Source organism: Aethina tumida, chromosome 5 (genome assembly GCF_024364675.1).
Source record: "Aethina tumida isolate Nest 87 chromosome 5, icAetTumi1.1, whole genome shotgun sequence".
NCBI classification, from domain to species: Eukaryota; Metazoa; Arthropoda; class Insecta; order Coleoptera; family Nitidulidae; genus Aethina; species Aethina tumida.
In genome coordinates this window covers 10,512,109-10,530,190 of record NC_065439.1, presented here as the reverse complement: position 1 = coordinate 10,530,190, position 18,082 = coordinate 10,512,109, and the positions used below count along the sequence as shown (strand labels likewise).

The 18,082-nt window shown below is 32.5% G+C and overlaps 5 protein-coding genes across 8 annotated transcripts; 2 read left to right on the top strand and 3 right to left on the bottom strand.

Annotated features, from left to right (window-relative positions):
• Positions 1 to 6: 6 nt before the first annotated feature.
• On the bottom strand, positions 7 to 6,991 carry LOC109595976 (uncharacterized). 2 transcript variants are annotated; one of them, XM_020011425.2, is made up of 4 exons: positions 6,844 to 6,991; positions 2,105 to 2,253; positions 1,780 to 2,053; positions 7 to 1,723 (listed from the first exon to the last, which is right to left on the bottom strand). In XM_020011425.2, exons 1-4 carry the CDS (start codon positions 6,876 to 6,878, stop codon positions 238 to 240), a joined length of 1,944 nt encoding a protein of 647 aa, XP_019866984.2. In that variant the 5' UTR covers positions 6,879 to 6,991; the 3' UTR covers positions 7 to 237. The 2 variants fall into 2 exon arrangements, with proteins under 2 accessions (XP_019866984.2, XP_049823263.1); XM_049967306.1 differs by lacking the exon at positions 6,844 to 6,991 and adding an exon at positions 5,170 to 5,337.
• Positions 6,992 to 8,415: 1,424 nt separating this feature from the next.
• On the top strand, positions 8,416 to 10,668 carry LOC109595943 (uncharacterized). Of its 2 annotated transcripts, XM_049967307.1 has the most exons (5): positions 8,416 to 8,543; positions 8,665 to 8,920; positions 8,974 to 9,560; positions 9,618 to 10,073; positions 10,153 to 10,304. In XM_049967307.1, exons 1-5 carry the CDS (start codon positions 8,426 to 8,428, stop codon positions 10,173 to 10,175), a joined length of 1,440 nt encoding a protein of 479 aa, XP_049823264.1. In that variant the 5' UTR covers positions 8,416 to 8,425; the 3' UTR covers positions 10,176 to 10,304. The 2 variants fall into 2 exon arrangements, with proteins under 2 accessions (XP_049823264.1, XP_019866936.2); XM_020011377.2 differs by having other exon boundaries at positions 9,618 to 10,668.
• LOC109595949 (neuropilin and tolloid-like protein 1) lies at positions 10,595 to 13,203 on the bottom strand. Of its 2 annotated transcripts, none has more exons than XM_020011385.2 (8): positions 12,927 to 13,203; positions 12,439 to 12,877; positions 12,045 to 12,399; positions 11,786 to 11,992; positions 11,613 to 11,732; positions 11,453 to 11,563; positions 11,014 to 11,403; positions 10,595 to 10,967 (listed from the first exon to the last, which is right to left on the bottom strand). In XM_020011385.2, exons 1-8 carry the CDS (start codon positions 13,184 to 13,186, stop codon positions 10,657 to 10,659), a joined length of 2,193 nt encoding a protein of 730 aa, XP_019866944.1. In that variant the 5' UTR covers positions 13,187 to 13,203; the 3' UTR covers positions 10,595 to 10,656. The 2 variants fall into 2 exon arrangements, with proteins under 2 accessions (XP_019866944.1, XP_019866945.1); XM_020011386.2 differs by having other exon boundaries at positions 11,786 to 11,989.
• Positions 13,204 to 13,972: 769 nt separating this feature from the next.
• Positions 13,973 to 15,570, top strand: LOC109595971 (DNA primase small subunit). Its single transcript, XM_020011417.2, has 5 exons — positions 13,973 to 14,166; positions 14,220 to 14,748; positions 14,805 to 15,012; positions 15,064 to 15,269; positions 15,324 to 15,570. The coding sequence occupies exons 1-5, from the start codon at positions 14,067 to 14,069 to the stop codon at positions 15,535 to 15,537; spliced, it is 1,257 nt and encodes a 418-aa protein (XP_019866976.1). The 5' UTR covers positions 13,973 to 14,066; the 3' UTR covers positions 15,538 to 15,570.
• On the bottom strand, positions 15,558 to 17,903 carry LOC109595972 (syntenin-1). The gene is made up of 4 exons (XM_020011418.2): positions 17,507 to 17,903; positions 17,214 to 17,448; positions 15,998 to 16,593; positions 15,558 to 15,941 (listed from the first exon to the last, which is right to left on the bottom strand). The coding sequence occupies exons 2-4, from the start codon at positions 17,436 to 17,438 to the stop codon at positions 15,887 to 15,889; spliced, it is 876 nt and encodes a 291-aa protein (XP_019866977.1). The 5' UTR covers positions 17,439 to 17,448; positions 17,507 to 17,903; the 3' UTR covers positions 15,558 to 15,886.
• Positions 17,904 to 18,082: the final 179 nt, after the last annotated feature.

Sequence of the window (18,082 nt, the reverse complement as noted above, 5' to 3'; positions counted from 1 at the left end):
ATCTCAAAATAGTTCACAATTTATTCTTAATTACTAAAGTTCTGAGTATAAACAAGATTTATCATCATTGACTAGAAACAAGACTTTGTAAAATACATAAAAATATAGAAAATTAATTAAAAAATCATCTCACTAGGAACTGAGGCACTTTATAGACTATTCCTGCTATTTTGACACATGAATTTTTCGCAACTGCGATATGTCACACAAATCTTTAAGTGTAAGATATGTTCCCTGCTATTTGCAGAAACAGTACTTCTTTAGGTATGTATCATCCACACACGAACTATGTCCATTGTACCAATCTAATCTACTAATGCTACTATCGGAATAAAAATCTGCCTTGTCTAAACTACCCCGAAACAAAACAGTAGTTTCAAATATGGCTTTCGGTTTCGTTTCAATCTTGACCATGATAAAAGTGTTATTATTATAGGATAGCTTTTCGGACATGCTCGTGTTGATGATCTTATGAAGCTTGTAATTGGCACATTTCTTGTCGCCATGTCTCTTCCGAATTATCTTGTCAATTCTTTTAATCACAAAGTTTGCTAATTTATTGGCAACTGTCTTATCTAAATCTACTTCCTTATATCCATAACAGGTACACCAGTGCTGATCAATGCCAGCTTCCTCACAGGATCTGTCCTCTTCCACCGGGTTGAACAACGATTGGCACAACGGGCAAGCCTCGCTTCCTTTTATCGTCACATTAAACCCAGACAAAGACATAAGGTGTTGAAGGGTAACGTACAAATCATACGGTGACGTTAAACGATTTTCGTTCTCCAGAAAATTATCGTACTGTTGCTTGAACGTCACCTTGAACCATCCCGGGAACGAAACATAGATGAACGGAAGACGCTCTTCCAGCCATCCTGTGGGAGTCAGCCGAATGTCCCCAAACCTTATACCGTGGTCGCTTAAAAATATAACAACAACAGAATCTAAAACACCCGAATTGGACAGATCCTCTAGAAACTGTTTGATTTTATTGTCCATGCCAGTAGGCGAATTGATGGCGTTGTGGCTGAAGCTGTTCATCCAAAACAGCCCAAATAGTGGCACATCTTTGAAGGTAATGGCAAAATCTTTGGCGGCGTTCAAAATCCTTTCGCCTGAAGTCTCGGGACCTGCACAATAAGTCATACCGTCCTTCCTCACCGTCTTTAGCTTCTCCGCCGCCATAACGTACGGTCTTAAATAGTAATCAGTTGGCGGCTTTCTAAAGCCCTTCTTTCCAAAATTGAACGTTCCAATTTTGGCGTCATCTTCAGCATAACCGGTGACGTAGCCGAGTTTCCTGAAGTTATACCACAACATGGGACACTTGTCCAAATGTCCCACTTCCTTGGGGTTACAAAGACTGTAAGCTCGACTTTGGTTGTAACCGGTTAAAATTGCCATGAGGTTCGGAAAGGTGTTGTCGTCCATTTTATTGTAACCCTTGAGGGTGGCCCAGTCGTTGTCCGTGACATATTTATAAGTGATGGGTAGACTTCTAATGAAGTTTAGCCTGGAAATGCTGTCGATACCCACGATTAATACACTAATTGGTTTTGTTGTATTGTCGGTTGTGTTGCGTAAATGGACGTTTTTTGGATTTATTATCGAGTGCACGTTTTCGTACACTTGTTTCTTTGTGGACAGATCGGTGCATCTTACCAATGCTATATCACCTTTTATTGTCGTGCTTTTCGTAAACTTCTTGCACTCCGAAATCCTACAAAATTTAAAACAACATTATATACTCCAATGTATCATTTTAAATAGTCACACCTAACGTTGTTGTCGGGATCTTTAACAGTCGAGTGTCTGTGAACATCCGAGTAACAACATGAAATCCCGGAGGACTTTTTCCTGAGGTAGGACGGTACGATTTCGTCGTCCACGTGCAGCGTCGCCACGCCGTCCGTTTTCGTGACGTAAGTGAGTAGCTCCAGTTTCCTGCACGCGGTGTACTTCTCCGGTTTGTGGTACTTCTTCGCGTACTTGTTGAATGGCTCCAGATCGACGATCTTGCATTTCGGACTGGATACCAAGTATTTACCATCTGCAAAATTTAAATGGTGCTGTGGTTGAACAGTAATTTGGGCAATCTTACCGTTTATGGGAGGAGCAGCTGTTTGATTATAGTTTACGTAGACGGAGTTGTAACTGACGAAGGAATTGATGTCTTGATATATGTACACCCAGATCAGGAAGCTGAAGGTCACTACTCCAAGTAGAAGCAGACGTCGCATGTCATTGATTCTACAAAAATGCTTTACTAGAGAAATATTTCTTTTTACTTTATATACTTTTACTTTTTTATATTGTTCAATTTTTTAATTTCTGTTATTTTTCTATATTATATATATATTTATCAATTATTTATATTTATATATTACATTATATTTATATATTATATTTCCATTAATAAGTTTCCTTTATTATGGCCACTACCGTACATTCAATGTGTATTATAAACCACCAAATAAACCGAATTAATATATTCTCAATCACTCTTCATTTCTTCGATGTAGTACGTATTTTATACATGACAGAAATTAAAAATAAAATTATTAATAATAGGTTTTTAAAACAACATTAAGAAATTAAATTTTTAGTTAAAGTTATTATTAATTTATATATTAGTGTGCAAATTAGTAATTTTAAATGAATAATATATTACAGGTACTGGCATCCCATTTAAGTAGGACAGCTCCTATTTTTAATATATTACTTCTCTTCAGATGTATGTACAGTAGTGAACATTATTATATCAACTTAATTTACTTCTCTTCAATTGTATGTACAGTAGTGGACATTATTAGAACAACTTAATTTTACTTCTCTTTAGATGTAAGTACACTATCGCTCATATGTAGAGCAACAAATTAAAAAACATAATCATTTTATTAAAAGAACAATTCTTTTTAATTTTAATTAATTTTAAAATTAATAAGTGTCTAAACATTTTATACCTCAAATTATATACGGATATCTTTATATACGTAGTTTTTATACAACATTTTATTTCAGACAGGGTTTATAAGTAAAGCAACCAAACCCTATATTCAATACAATTGATTTTATAATTTATTTCTGTATCCGACATCGTTCCTTACAGCTAAAAATGCCTAGAAGTGTCCATTTAACGATACAAATTAAACAACAAATTGTAGAAAATTTCCGAAATGGTAAAAAACAGAGTAAAATTGCAGTATATTTAAATTTAAACAAATCGATCATTTCAAGGTCGCTTTCAAATTTTAACAGAAGGAATGCACTGGAAGGAATGGTAGAAAACGTAAAACTAACAGAGTTATGAACAGGAAAACAAACACGCTTTTTGTTCGCGACATTTTTATCAGCGCATCCTGCATAAATCAAAAAATAAACGAACTCAGTATGTTGGTAACTACCATAAAACGAAGACTAAAAAGAGGTGGTCTCTATGGTAGAAAACCAACAAAGAAGCATATTTGCAAGAGAATATGTGAACTGGACAGATGGGCAATGGAAAACAATTTTGTTTTCCGATGAAAGTCGGCTCCGATTATTCAAAACTGATGGTATTTCAGCATGGTGGAGGAGACGTTATAGTATAGTATGTTTTTCTGGGTTTGGCATGGGCCCACTGGTTAAGTTAGACGGGATCGCTTTGTTTATCGTAACATTCTCTAGAATCATATGTTTCCATTTAACGAACGTAACATCAGTTTAAGGTGAACCTTTCAGCACGACAACGATTCGAAACATACGTCTAAGTTAGTTAAAGAATGGTTCGCTTCTCAAGGAGTACATGTCATGCCTTGGCCAGCACAAAATCCAGACCTCAATCCATTAAAAAACCTTTGAGAAGAAATTGATCGGAAAATCCATTCAAAAAGACTGTCAAATATGAATGAACTCTACGAAGAAGTTCAAAATCACTCAAAAGAAATTTTGAGCCATTATATTTATAAGCTACTAAAATTAATAAAGAAAGATGTTTAGAAATTATTAAAAATAATGAGTATGTTACTAGAAACTAAATAAAAGAAGGCTAAATGTACGTAAGGTTGTTTTTATCAAACATACTGCATAACTGACAAAAAAATAATTATTAAATTTAAGTCTTAAACATCCTTCATTTAAATTGTTTACATTATTTTTTTTTTAATTAATAATATTTTTATAATTTATAAATTCCTTGTAAAATATATTTGTAATAAGAAAACTTTTATATTTTTATCCAACACGATTTCATGTCAAAATACCGAAACTATAATATTCCGAACGTAAAATCAATAACTTGATATTGATAGAATAATAACAGATTAAGAAACTTCTGGGTAACTAATAAATTTTTTAAGAGAAATTGATCGATTCCTCTCAACAGAGAAATAAAATAATACCACATTAACGATAATAGAACATTTTATTAAAGAATCATGCGATTATGGCCTTGTCACAATTTTTTCATTAATGAACATTTGTTTACATCAATTACACTACAACTACTGTATATTTACAGTATATAAAGATTTATTTATTTGAAAGTTTTATAGTCGATTGATAATATAGTAATAAAATCTTCACGGTTAAATATTTATTAACAATACGTACGTATATATATATTTCAAGAATAAATCACAGTTAATTATTGATGTAGTGTCAGAATTCGGTTAACAATCCTCGATTCATTAACTACAAAAATAAATGCAGGTTATTTGCAATTATTTCTGTGCTACAGATAATTAAAATCCTTAATATTAGTGTCTGGAACGAACTGAATGACAGATTAGTTTCAAGGCGAAATAAATAATTGGTCTCTTTTTTATATAGTCAAAAAACAACCGGAAGATCTTTGTTTTGTAATCAAATTAATATGTGGGAATTTACACAAAAATATGTCGTAATTTCCAATCTAAACTAAGATTTCACACTTGTTTCCAAAGAAAAAAAAGCGATAACAGATACAAATTTAAAAATAACATACGTATTTTTGGTCCATTGCAGCATCCACCCCTTCCAGAAGCAGCCCGCAACATCTGCCATTTCGCAAAAACACAACCAGCAAAACGGGAAAATTAAAACGCTCAAAAACAAACAGGCAATAAAGATAGGAACGTCCAAACAAAAAACATCATCATCATCGAGATGAATCGCAACGTGAAATGAATGAACATAATAAACACTTACCATATTTCTAAGATCAACATTTTTACCATACGACCGCCTTAAAACAATAGCCGGAATGGTAATTGATAGATCGCATCTCCACGTGAAGAACTGACATCACGGTTGAATCATGGATGGTGGATTTTTGCGTGGTACGGTCGTTTAGGACGGGAAAGCGGGATTGCGAGAGCGTCGCGACGTCGACGTCGATATGGAGAGAGACTGCGCGATGGATACGCGCCAAAATCTCACGAGAGTTCGGCTCACTATTTCATTGCTTTATAAAATTTGTTCAGCATTTCGAAATGTTATATTTTATTCTCTAAGAAAATAAATTGATTGGGCGTTTTAATAACCACTGTATAATATATTTATCCCTTTTTAAACTCTTCTGACGAAACCAACATCATTTAATGTAAGCAAAAATATTTATTTTTCCACATATGTTATTTATATTCAGAATTTCTTTATTCAAGACAGAATAAATAATTTTAATAATTTGATAAACGCAATAAATATGTAAATTTTAAATTATTACCTGTGAAAAACTATAATTTAATTGTTCTAAAATGATTAAATGTAACCTTTCAATCATAATAATTAAATATGCAAGATTATTCGATTTAAACAATTATTACATCAACAATTAACACGATTCGAGAAGGATTTGTGATAATTAATCATTGACTTCATTTTAAATTAAGTAAATATAAAAATGGTGCGTTTAAAACTATGTAATTATATTAATACTTTATAAAAATCTTTTAAAACTAGTTAATTTATTTCAAAATGTTATAATTTCCAGACAAAGATTCATGTTGATAGAATTTATTAAGATCTTGCATTGTCTTATATTAATTTTTTGAGTGGGATCAACCAAAATATTAGACAAAGAAGAAAATTAATACAAGAAAATTTCTAGAAAAAGCATACATCGAAAATAGCAATAAAATATTGTATCCAAATAAATGAGCCAAAATATCGACTATATTTTTTTAACTTCCGACGCTGAAAAATTGGCTCCTATACACTTCTAAAAGCTACTCTCAAAAAATAAGCTCTCAAATTTAATTGGAAGATCCTCCTCATATAACTTTTTCATTTTTTCTTCAGTTCCATATGGCGAAAATCCTATTAAAATCATTCGAAAGCCAATAACTTCTAAATGGTTAAAGTAATCGATTAATCACAACATTTTTGTAAAGTGGTAAATTTTATAATATTTGCTCATCTACGAGTCATAAAATTTAGAAATAAAAAAGTAATTTTTGTTAAATTATTCAACTTTGGCCTCTGATATCTTCTAGACGGTGAAAGTTATGAAAAAAATGTGAGATTTTCTACAAGAAAAGTAAATAAAAATTTTCTATACGATCACGTAATGATGAGATATGGATTTTGCCTTATGGAACTGAAGAAAAATATGGAAAACTGAGATGAGGAGGACCTTCTTATTAAAATTAAGAGCTGATCTTTTGAGAGCATTTTTTAAAGGTGATTAGCAACCAATTTTTCACCAATTAAAAAAAATCAATGCAATTCAAAAATGAATGTAAGAGAGTGGAAATCCTTAATAAACCCCATTAATAACTTTAAAATGTTTCAAAAATAGTTTAAAAAACATGTTTCTTAAGAGTTCTAGAAAAAGGCAGAGTAAAATGTTGTAATTATAAAGGAAATTACATTTCTACTTACTTGTCCTCGACAGAACTGAATCTAAGTAACCTCATTTAAATCCCACATAATCACAAAGTTTCAATTATTCAAATACTTGATAATTAACAACTAAACACTATTAAATAATAAAATGTAACAGTACGCAAGCGCTATTTGAAACTACTATCAACCACAACAGTGCAAAGTAATCTTGTATCAATTTGTTAAACCCACGTATATCCGCTAGATTAAATGCAGACCGCATGTAAATGTCTATTAAAATTATTGAGTGATTGTTGTTGCAATCTATGTCAATTGTGAGGTGGATATGGTTAAAACACATTATTTAAATAAACAAAGGAGAAATTTTGTAATTTTTAGTCTTATTAATTAAGGTGTTAAATGACTTATAATAAATATATAAATAAAAAATATTTGTATTATTCAAAAATTTTAAATTAATTTAGAAAACAGTCTTAGTTTAATTTTATAGAAGAGCCTACATATGTCATAAGACTCATAAAAAGTAATTTGCAACACACCTTGTTCAATGAAAGGGTCATGCTATCTTTCAAAAATTCTTTCAAAGAAGATGTTAAGTAGGTTGGTTTTGTAGATTATGAAATTAATGGAAATTTGTAAAGTGCTATAAAAAGAATTAGTCTTCCACATATTCGAAACCGTACCAAGCGAAACGTTAGGAAATAATTCCAACAAACGTCTACCAATAAACCCAAACAACTATAGATATGGAAAGAAGTCACGAAAACCTCTACCTTTACGTATGTACGTACTAACTCATATCTATTAAAACTTTTTGCTTATTTTGGTCCTTTTAAAATATTTAACACTCCATATATTTTTATATATTTTTTAAGCAAAGATCGATATGATGTGTAAAATATATTAACTAAAATGCATATATTAACTAAAAAATCAATAGATAAGATAAAAAACACTACACTTGAAATCATTTGTAACTTGGAATTTGTGTAAGTGGATCTTAAAACAAGCATCTTTATGGTAATTGTGTATCCGGAAATAATAAGAGGTAAGGAAATAAATGTTTCTTCTCCGAAATTTATTTTTCAGACTGTAATAAATACACTGACTGGAATTAATTAAAAATTAATAAATTTTAAAGCCGTTACATAAAAAAGTGTAATTTTAAAATGATATATGAATATTTTGGACGAAATACTGATATATATTTTAAGAATTTGCAAAATAAAATAACAAGAATTTGTTTATTTAATATCCTAATATTATCTCTTTAAAAAAATCAATTTTGGCCGCACGACTTTTATGAAATTCAAAACGAACTGCCTGTCTTCTAGCTTTCCTTTTCCTGCTTTTAATCAACTATAAAAAATGTTTTCAAATTGAATGAATCCTGAGTTTATTGTGATGAAATTACAATTCATAATTCTTTGAAACTTTATCGTTAGGAAAGGTATTTCCGTTATTTGAAACAAAACAAATATTACTAATCATCTTTTTATCATTAGATTGTTTTTTTTTAATCATTAACGCCTTGCCCCAACGATAATAATAAAAGATAAGAGGTAACTTCGTCCTAAAGAATTAATTTGTAATCTTTATATTGTTTCAGGTTCAAAAAATGTCTGGCATCATAAAGTTAAGCCTTACTATTTTGATTATCTGCACATTGTTGATAATCTATTACATTGAGGCTGATCGAGAATACATATTGCCTTCTCGAGAATATTTGGTCAAAGGTACTTAATCATATGTACGTTGTTGGCTTTTTAATCATTGTTTTAACCGTATATTTAGATTATGAAACTCCTTTACATCAAACCGGGATGTACCTGATCTTTGGTAAATGACTCATTTTAGGTCACTTTTTGGTCGACTCCGATGAATGTAAAATCATAAACCTTCATCCTTTCAATGATGAATCAATGAAATTTTACAATCCGGTGGATTATATACCTTGCAGGGAGCTGGATCTATTAACTTACGTTACTAAGGAACGAAATGTTGCTGAACTCCACATTAACCAAACATTAATCCCGTTGTATTCTGAATATGAAGTCAAATGTTGCTACTCATATGTGACAAGAAATCCGGAAAAAGGCGACAATGGTTTAGAGTAAATATTTAACTGTTATAACATAATCCAGACTCATCGTATTCTTTTTACAGGATGTCTGAATGTGAATATTTCTCAGATAAAGTGCAATTAGACGGTGATATAGTAACCGTTAAATGTCAAGACTCTTTCTCAATGCTCATCTACGAAAATACCCACTCTCCAGTTATGATCACAGAAGAAATTCAAACTAAGCTCAACAACAAAAAAGAATCTGCCATCAGCTTGACTTTGATAGGAATCGATAGTATTTCAAGGTTGAACTTCATTAGAGTGATGCCAAAAACATTCAACTTTGTCGAAACTAACGATTTTTACTCGTTAAAAGGCTACAATAAAATAGGCGATAACACTTATCCAAATGTGATGGCTCTTTTAACTGGCATGACAGAAAAACAGGCTGAACAACAGTGCAATTCTTCAAAGTCAGGAAAATTGGATAGTTGTCCGATGTTGTGGTATGACTTCAGAAATTTTGGGCATATCACTGCCTATGCTGAAGATGATCCCACCATTGGGACGTTCAATTATGGCAGGAAGGGTTTTTCACACAGTCCTACTGATTATTACTTTCGTACCTATATGCTGGCATCGGAAAGGCTTCGGACGAAACAGATCGATTTTCTTACCTACTGCGTTGGTACATTTTCTCTCATCATAACTTTTATATTACGAAATTAATTTGTTATAATTGTAGGTCCTGAATCATCTGGAGAAAAGATCATGAATATAGTTAAAGACTTCGAGTACACCTTCAAAAATGCTCCAACTTTCGGTTTTTACTGGATGAACACTTTCAGTCACAACAATCTAAACATGCCTTCCAGTGTGGACGATAATATCACAAATTTCCTGCAAGACCTACAACAAAGTGGACACTTTAACAAGAGTATAGTTGTTTTTCTCAGTGATCACGGTATGAGATTTGGCAGTATTAGAAACACCCACACAGGTTGGATGGAGGAACGATTACCGTATATTTATTTCTCATTCCCACCTACGTTCAAAGAAAAGTTCCCTGTCGAATACAACAATTTTTTGTCTAACGAATACAAATTAACTAGTCCGTTTGACTTGTACATGACGTTGCAACACTTGTTAGTACTATCGGGTTACAATTATACGATGAAACCTAGTATCGGTTGTCATAAATGCAAGAGTCTGTTTGAAGAGATCCCTTCTAAAAGATCTTGCAGTGAATCGGGAATACCTGATAATTATTGTACTTGCAGCAACTACAACCCTGTACAGTTAGACGAAGACATCCAAACAAAAATCTCTCAATTCTTGACACAAAATTTGAAGCACATCACGGATAAAGATTCTCAGTGCGAAACATACACATTGGACAAAATTCTCTCTGCTGATGTTTCTAATGTAGTTCCAAAAACTAGAAGAAGGTATTATGTGGTACGATTTTCAACAATACCTAAAGCGCAATTCGAAGGGACCTTTTACCAAAGTGATACAAAATTTGTGATCTCCGGCGATTTTAGTCGATTAGACAGTTATGGTAACAAAAGTAGTTGTGTCGAAGAAGCTTATCTAAAAAAGTTCTGCTATTGCAAACCTTTAAATGCTACTACAGATAGTCATGATGCAATTTCACTTTTGACTAGTGATATTAAAGAGTGAATAATCTGTGATAAACAATGTCTCATCAAATTAAAGCAATTTTTCAGTAAACTACTTTTTATTTACTACAATCACAGTACATTATTACGTTTAAAATGACACTAAAAAGCATCGTTTTGTAAACCTTGACAAAGCCCATTAATATCATCACTAGAAAAACTTTTAGTGAATGCGCTATTCTCATTTCTCGGCCAATAATTATCCATATCATAATCACAAATGTATCGCAAATCACTATCAGACGCACATTTTATCGGCATAACATTTTTAGCAAAACGTTTCGACTTGTAATACCTAAAACTGTGCCTTAATGATACCTCAAGCTCGTTCCAACTAAAAACATTTCTAATATGGTCCAGACAAACTGAAAACAACGGCTTCACCAAAGAGGAACCTCCTTGGGAACATTCACCTAAAAAAGGTACTTTAAAAATGACTCAATTTAAATTTTCCCTCACCTCTTTCTTGTTCTTCTTCCCTATCCTTTCTATCGTTTAAATATGGAGGAGGCGGCGAAGTAGGAAGAGGTGTCGTCTGGCAACTTTTGCTACTATTCGCTATGGTTATAGTGCAAGTCTCTTGGGCAGAATTTGAGACAGAGATAGAACTTGAGGAACATCGGTTACATTTTTTAGCTCTTTTCCTTTTGATCACATCCATATATTCTGGAGGTGCTTCATAGTCTGGAGGATCGTCTGGAATTATTATTTCTTCCTCTACTTCTCCCACGCTTTCCTCTAGGATCGCGTGGATTGTTTCAATGTGATCTTGTATTCGTCGTTGATGTCTCGCTCTCATGTTCACTCTGTACAGAAGAAGAGCTAAAGACACAATGACCCCAATCAACCCTAAAAATTTATAATAATACTTTGTTGACTGCATAAAACTTGAATCTACCAAAACCGCAAATTAGAAAGATCATTGTAGCAGTTGAAACATCTGAGTAATGTTCGACTTTTGGAAAAAAGAAGTTTGGTGTGTTAGATCGATAGCGACGATCTTTTGGGCCTAAAAAATTACCAATTAAAACTAAAGATGAGTTTCGGACAAGACTTACTTTCAGAACATGTTGTAGATTCATCGCTGTTGTCTCCACAATGGTCGAAACCGTCACAGTTCAACAAAACAGAGATGCAACGAAAATTGCTGCACAAAAAATCCGAACCAGCATAACAATCTATAAAATTATACCAATAACTATTTATATTTTATTGTAATAAAATTATTAACCTTTGTAATTAAAAGCTGCATAAACCATAGCGAGCCGAGACTCACGTCTGAAAAAGCCTTTTAAGCTAATATAGAAGCCCTGTTTTATTGGAACCACATGTTCTTTTTCTTTAGCAGTTGTAAAATATGACAAAGATTGTTTTATTGACTCTACTGCAGGTTCATTAGATGTTAAACCTTGGCGAATTATCAACTCTGTTGGGCCTACTTCAAAATCAATAGACAAGATCATGTACTCTCTACTTAATGCATATCTTACCAAAATCATTAAATGTCACAACCTTTACATACAAATGAGTTTTTAAATGCAAAGTTGTAGAAGGAGGAGTAATAATCCAAACACAATCGAAATACTTGGTTCCTTCTTGCACCATCTTCATCATCGTGATACCTCCTCCCAAATTATTGACATAACCGCCACATCCAGTGTCAGGTTTAAAGGTCATATCATTCAAATTGCCCAGTAAAAATGAATAGCTAGCTTTGAAGCCATAATTAAAAGCTCCGTTGGCGTAGAACCTGATGGTTAAAGATGGTCCACTACTAACTATAACTGGAGGTCTGAAGATGTCACCGTCGGTCACAAACATCCTTTGTCCATTCCAATCGAAAAACTAGATTAGGTTGAGTATTTTCTGCTAATCTGAACTTACCTCTATAATAGAGGACCTGGCGAGCTGAAAATCGCTGAAAACCAAACTGATCCTACACATTTCTGTTGTCTCACAATTAATCACGTGTTCCATACTTAAATCGCTCGGATAGTAATAAGGGAAAAAAGGTGACGTTAAAATTTGACTAGCGTTGTTCATGTTAGGTAATTTCGGATAGCCGTTGTAAACGATTCTGTTTCTTTCCGATGCGAAATCCAATGTGAAGGCGTGATTGTATTCGGTGCTGTAAATGAAAGTAACCGCGACGTTTTTGGTTTGACTAACGTAACTCAAAGAACCGGTGGAGTTGTCCAGGAATCGGCCGCAAAATTGCTCGCCTGAAACCTCCTCAAAGGGCGGCTCGTAGATCCAAACATAATCACAGCCGCATCCGTCATACACTGTTGCCCTTCCACAAGTTCTCGAAATATTCAAGTATCTTAAAACGATTTTTGAGTCGATTACTTCTAATACGGCCGTTAACTTACTTGAATTTGATGTTGATGATACATGAAGGACATGTAATAAATTCAACACTGCATTTTTTATGGACACCAAAATTGTTATCAACAATGTGGGACTCCAATTCAGACTTTTTAGAATCCGCGATCAAAGTGCCTCTTTCGGAAAATTCCAAGTAGACACGTTTCGCGTAATGTTGATCGCATATTTCGTACAAATCGATTACTTTGTTTTCAACTAAAGGGAACACGAAAACGGTAATTAAAACTGAATAAAACTGATACATTTGGGAGTTGATGAATATTCGCGTCGCGGTTATTGAATTGGAGTGGTCGGAATATTTACAGCTCAACGAAACCTGACAAGTATATTTTAATCTTGTTATGGTGTCTTTCAGAGGAATTTATAAATGTATTAATGTTCCATGTGCCGTTTAAATCCATTGATTTTTACATATTATTATGTAAAATATTATTACGGTTCTCTGATTTAAAGGAAAACTATATGCAAGGGATTAAAATGAGTGGAACCTATAAAAAAACAAGTTGATTTAACAAGATTTAGTTATAACATATTTATATGGGTCATGTAGTTTAATATAAATGCGTTATTTAATAATATAAATAAATTTTTATAATAATATGTTTTTCATTTATGCAGAACAAGGTCTGTGTCTACTCTTAGGGGAGAAGAATAAATTCTAGTTGGGTTAGAACATTCCAGACACGTATGTGAAGGAAATGTCAACGGAGAATTCGTACTCTCTTCACGAGCAGATGCTTTATTCGTATCATGCAAAACGGTTACCGGCTTTAAATCCACTTCGGATATTCTTTTAGACCATAACACCAACAAATATGGATCCATTATCAAGTTTCGACTCCTATGGGCAAAATCGCCTGATTTAATTTTTTATGTTTATTCTTTAGGACATATTAATTTATGATACTCCTGTACATAGTCTCAAGAAGCTGTTACAAAAAAATTCTTTTTTTTGTTATTAAATCTATCTATATTTAATTTTTTCTATGTGTAAATCATCTTTTGTTTGTCAATAGTTGACAACTAAAACCTAACCTTAAAAAGTTTCCCGCCATCGGTGTTTTAAACAATAAGATTCATTTTTATAGAATTTTTATTATTTAGTTTATAAAAAATTTTATAAGATGTCTTCTGAATTCAACGAGGAACATTTGCCCGATTTACTGCCGCTGTATTACAAAAGATTGTTTCCGCATTCGCAGTTTTATCGCTGGTTGAGCTATGGTAAATAAATTCCGAATTATTTTAAATGCAATACGTTTATTCACCTATTTTAGGCGACACAATACTATTTTCTAAAAGAGAAATCTCCTTCACATTACTTGGCGACATTTACATACGTTTCCAATCATTTGATACCAAAGAAGACTTCATAAATGAATTGAACAAAAAGTATCCAATAAAAATGGACATAGGAGCTGTTTACTTAACAAAACCAAAAGAGAGAGGCCCGGTCGCGAGTTTGTCTCCAGTTGAGAAGGAACTGGTTTTTGATATTGATATGACTGATTATGATGATGTGCGAACTTGCTGCTCTGGTGCAGATGTTTGCCTCAAATGTTGGAAGTTTATGGTCATTGCTTGCAAAATATTAGACAGGGCTTTACAGCAGGATTTCGGATTTCAACATATCTTGTGGGTGTTTTCAGGGAGGAGAGGTATACATTGTTGGGTGTCAGATGAGGTTGCGAGAAAGGCTGATGATAATGTTCGATCTGCAATTGCAGAATATCTGCAGGTTGTTAAGGGTGGTGTTAATCAGATGAAAAAGGTTAATTTAGGAGACAAAATACATACCTCACTTCAGTAAGTTAAATTTTAATTGTACCAAAGAATATGTTACAATATAGTACTTTTTTTAGAAATGCTTTAGAGATAATAGACAAATATTTTTTGGAATGGATTGTTAAACAGCAGGACATATTGGGTACCAATGAAAGGTTAGATTCATTCTTGAGCATTATTGATGAAGACATCAGATCATTTTTCAAAGATTCCATGAAAAAATTAGACACTTCTGTTGAAAGATGGAATGCATTTGAAAGTACATTCACAGAACTATTACAAAAGGTTTGAACATTCAATTAAATATTTTTATTTTATTTACATTTTTATCTATAGGGTCAGATAAGTAAAAATTTGAAACATTTGAAAGAAGAGATCAAATTACAATATTCATATCCCCGTTTGGATATAAATGTATCAAGAGGTCTGAATCACTTGTTAAAAGCACCGTTTTGCGTCCACCCAAAGACAGGAAAAGTTTCTATCCCTTTTAATGCAAAACTGGTCGATAACTTCGACCCGCATTCCGTTCCAACGATTAAGTAACGTATTTCATAAATTCTTTTCTGAGTTGAGATTATATAGTTTATTTTTAGCGTGCTTGTGGATGAAATCAATGCGTACGATCAGAAAACGAAAGAGCAAGAACAATCTTTAATGGAAACTGATGATTCTACTGTAAACAAAATTAAAATTAAAGACTATAAAAAAACTAGTCTACTGAAAGCTGTTAGCACTTTTGAAGAATTTTTAAGAAGTTTAGAAAAGTCTACAAAAGAAAAAAGAAATGAAAATAATATGGATTTTTAATAGAGTTAAGTAATAAACAGTTTTATTTTTTAATATAGTTTTATTAGATAAAAAACTAACATATCCTTTCTGGCACTAGTCAATCACAAATCCAACATTCTTTGGTCTATAATATATATTAATTATAAAAGTCATAACATGCAATTGATATATAGTTTTAAAATATTTATATTGAAGCATCTAACATACATATAACAGAAAACATACACACATATTGCTAAATTTTTAGTTTAAAAACTAATAGAAAATACTGAGAAAACGAAAATAATCAGTTCTGATAAATGCAATAATTATAAGATAATATGGTATAAAATGTATAAAATAATGGTGTATAATTCAAAATAAATGTTTAAATAGTGGGAACAGCATGGTCCATTAAATCCTTAATCAAAGATCCAGCCATCCTAAAAATGAAATCAAAATTAATACTACTTTACGTAAAATTTTACAAAAAACGTACTTTTTAACCATGTGATCATAGAGAAAACTAGGAATAACAGTAATAGTAACAACAGGTCCAAGTGCGTCAATAATCTTGGTAACGTTCTTATCCTTCAATCCAACAACGTTTTGCCCATCAATCTCCAACAACTGATGCTCAATCAGCACTCCATTTCTTGCAGCAGAAGAATCTTTAACAATACTCGTAATTTTCCCATTTTTAAACTGAAATCCGATACAGCCAGTGCTGTCTTTATGCAAAGTAATTGTCCTCTCAAACGGCCTGTCCCTAACGGCCACTTTGATCCCGTTAACGGGTGCTTTTTTGAAAATATCGTGGACTTTGTCAGATGAAAAGCCAGCCACATTCACCCCATTGATTTGTAAAATCTGATCGCCGAATCGCAATCCGGCCAAGGCGGCCGGCGATTTTTCGATTACCAACACGACGAAAATGCCCTTGTTCACTTCCTTGACCCGCAATCCAACTTTGTTGTCTTTGTCCTTACACAGAGTCAGTTCGCGGACGCCATGGGTCACGTTCGCTTTTTGCAGGCCCTGAGAGGTACCAGAAATTGGGGCTATCCATTGTGATTGACCAGAAGGAACTGAAATCTATACAAAAATAACAAAATAAATTTGAAACATTATTTAGTCTATAACATAAGTGATTATCTAAAATATGAAAATTTTTATTCTGAAATTATATTAGTGAATTTAAAATATTTTTTATGATAAAAACGAATAAAATTCTATAAATAGTTCAATAAAAGGAAAAATTTTATCACATGTATATTAATTACTTATCTCCTCCTATCAGATCATCTTTATATCTTTCTACGCGTGTCAATTAACGTAATGCTTAAAAGCACTTGGTTTAACACATAAAACATACAAGAGTGAATGAATCATTTATATCTAGCAAATACTATGCTATACAAGAAGTGATTCACTAGTTTCCAGGTCATAAAAATGGGATTTTGTTGTATCATTGTTGCGCAATAAGAATAAATTACAATAGATAGTAGATTTTTTACAAATAAAATAAATTATTTTAACCTTCATGTGCATAAATATGCATTAATAAACAGTTTCGAATACTGCACAAAGTGAAGGACTATCTGTTTATAGGAAATAGGTTATCATTACTGTCTCAGCTATTAGTCATTATAAAGAAATTATTGATAACCAAGCAACAAATATGCCTATTAATAAACGAATTTGTTTACACTTACTTGTTGCTGAAGGGCTATTTGTGAATACTCTGGCATATTAGCAGCAATAACACTTTCACTCAGCTCCAGCCCCATGTATTCACCAAGTGCTGGATAAACTGGAGCACTGGGGTTGCCATTAACTGCAGGCGGAATTGAAGCCGCATAACTTTGTGCCATTGCGACACATTCCGCTCGTGCCATCTGATCCACCTTCATATCCTCAAGACTCGGATAAAGAGACATTTTCGATGAGCTAAAATTAAATTGTACACGGTAACTGTGAACGGTGAATGAAATGGCTTGTGTTTTACCTAGTTGTTGACGGAATTAAGAAATTATGAGTCACAACCACTGAAACTAACGATTGCACTCGACAAGATTCTCGAGACTGGTTAATCCCGATAACGTTTGTTTTATTTGTGTTATCTGACACCTCCTGTCAAGCGAATTCTGGTTTAAAACGTCAAGGGTTTTCCCCGATGTTTTTGATATTTCATTAATAAATCAGTATGTGGTTTGTATATTAATTAATAGCTATTTCATTACATCAAAATTTGCAATAAAGTGTGCATACACAAAAAATCTATATTTACCGCCACAAAAATTTTACTAAATTTAAATAAATTTAATTTTTATTTGATATTATAAATGAAATGTGCAGTTTTATTATTTAAATAGTGTTTTAATATAATAATGCATTTAATATTGTAGCATAATTATACTTTCCAATTCACAGTATATGAACAACTTTATATTTAGATATTTTTGTCTGTCAAAAATGTGCGATTCCACGACTTATTTTGATTCCCAATAATTTTTGACAACAGTTTGACATTTGTAAACTTAAAGGTGTACATACACAAAAATTTAGGGAAGTCGATACATAG

What these genes read in the sequence shown, in the direction of transcription:
- LOC109595976 (XM_020011425.2), bottom strand. Translation starts at nt 6,878, where the DNA reads ATGAGGTTACTTAGATTCAGTTCTGTCGAGGACAA. An exon ending in TTCAGTTCTGTCGAGGACAA is followed by an intron (nt 2,254 to 6,843) that starts GTAAGTAGAAAT and finishes GCATTTTTGTAG; the next exon opens with AATCAATGACATGCGACGTC. An exon ending in AGCTGCTCCTCCCATAAACG is followed by an intron (nt 2,054 to 2,104) that starts GTAAGATTGCCC and finishes TAAATTTTGCAG; the next exon opens with ATGGTAAATACTTGGTATCC.
- LOC109595943 (XM_020011377.2), top strand. Translation starts at nt 8,426, where the DNA reads ATGTCTGGCATCATAAAGTTAAGCCTTACTATTTTGATTATCTGCACA. An exon ending in TCGAGAATATTTGGTCAAAG is followed by an intron (nt 8,544 to 8,664) that starts GTACTTAATCAT and finishes GACTCATTTTAG; the next exon opens with GTCACTTTTTGGTCGACTCC. An exon ending in AAAGGCGACAATGGTTTAGA is followed by an intron (nt 8,921 to 8,973) that starts GTAAATATTTAA and finishes TTCTTTTTACAG; the next exon opens with GATGTCTGAATGTGAATATT.
- LOC109595949 (XM_020011385.2), bottom strand. Translation starts at nt 13,186, where the DNA reads ATGTATCAGTTTTATTCAGTTTTAATTACCGTTTTCGTGTTCCCTTTA. An exon ending in CCAGGTCCTCTATTATAGAG is followed by an intron (nt 12,400 to 12,438) that starts GTAAGTTCAGAT and finishes AACCTAATCTAG; the next exon opens with TTTTTCGATTGGAATGGACA. An exon ending in TGCAGCTTTTAATTACAAAG is followed by an intron (nt 11,733 to 11,785) that starts GTTAATAATTTT and finishes ATAATTTTATAG; the next exon opens with ATTGTTATGCTGGTTCGGAT.
- LOC109595971 (XM_020011417.2), top strand. Translation starts at nt 14,067, where the DNA reads ATGTCTTCTGAATTCAACGAGGAACATTTGCCCGATTTACTGCCGCTG. An exon ending in TCACAGAACTATTACAAAAG is followed by an intron (nt 15,013 to 15,063) that starts GTTTGAACATTC and finishes TTTTATCTATAG; the next exon opens with GGTCAGATAAGTAAAAATTT. An exon ending in CATTCCGTTCCAACGATTAA is followed by an intron (nt 15,270 to 15,323) that starts GTAACGTATTTC and finishes GTTTATTTTTAG; the next exon opens with CGTGCTTGTGGATGAAATCA.
- LOC109595972 (XM_020011418.2), bottom strand. Translation starts at nt 17,438, where the DNA reads ATGTCTCTTTATCCGAGTCTTGAGGATATGAAGGTGGATCAGATGGCA. An exon ending in AAATAGCCCTTCAGCAACAA is followed by an intron (nt 16,594 to 17,213) that starts GTAAGTGTAAAC and finishes ATTTTTGTATAG; the next exon opens with ATTTCAGTTCCTTCTGGTCA. An exon ending in TATGATCACATGGTTAAAAA is followed by an intron (nt 15,942 to 15,997) that starts GTACGTTTTTTG and finishes TTTCATTTTTAG; the next exon opens with GATGGCTGGATCTTTGATTA.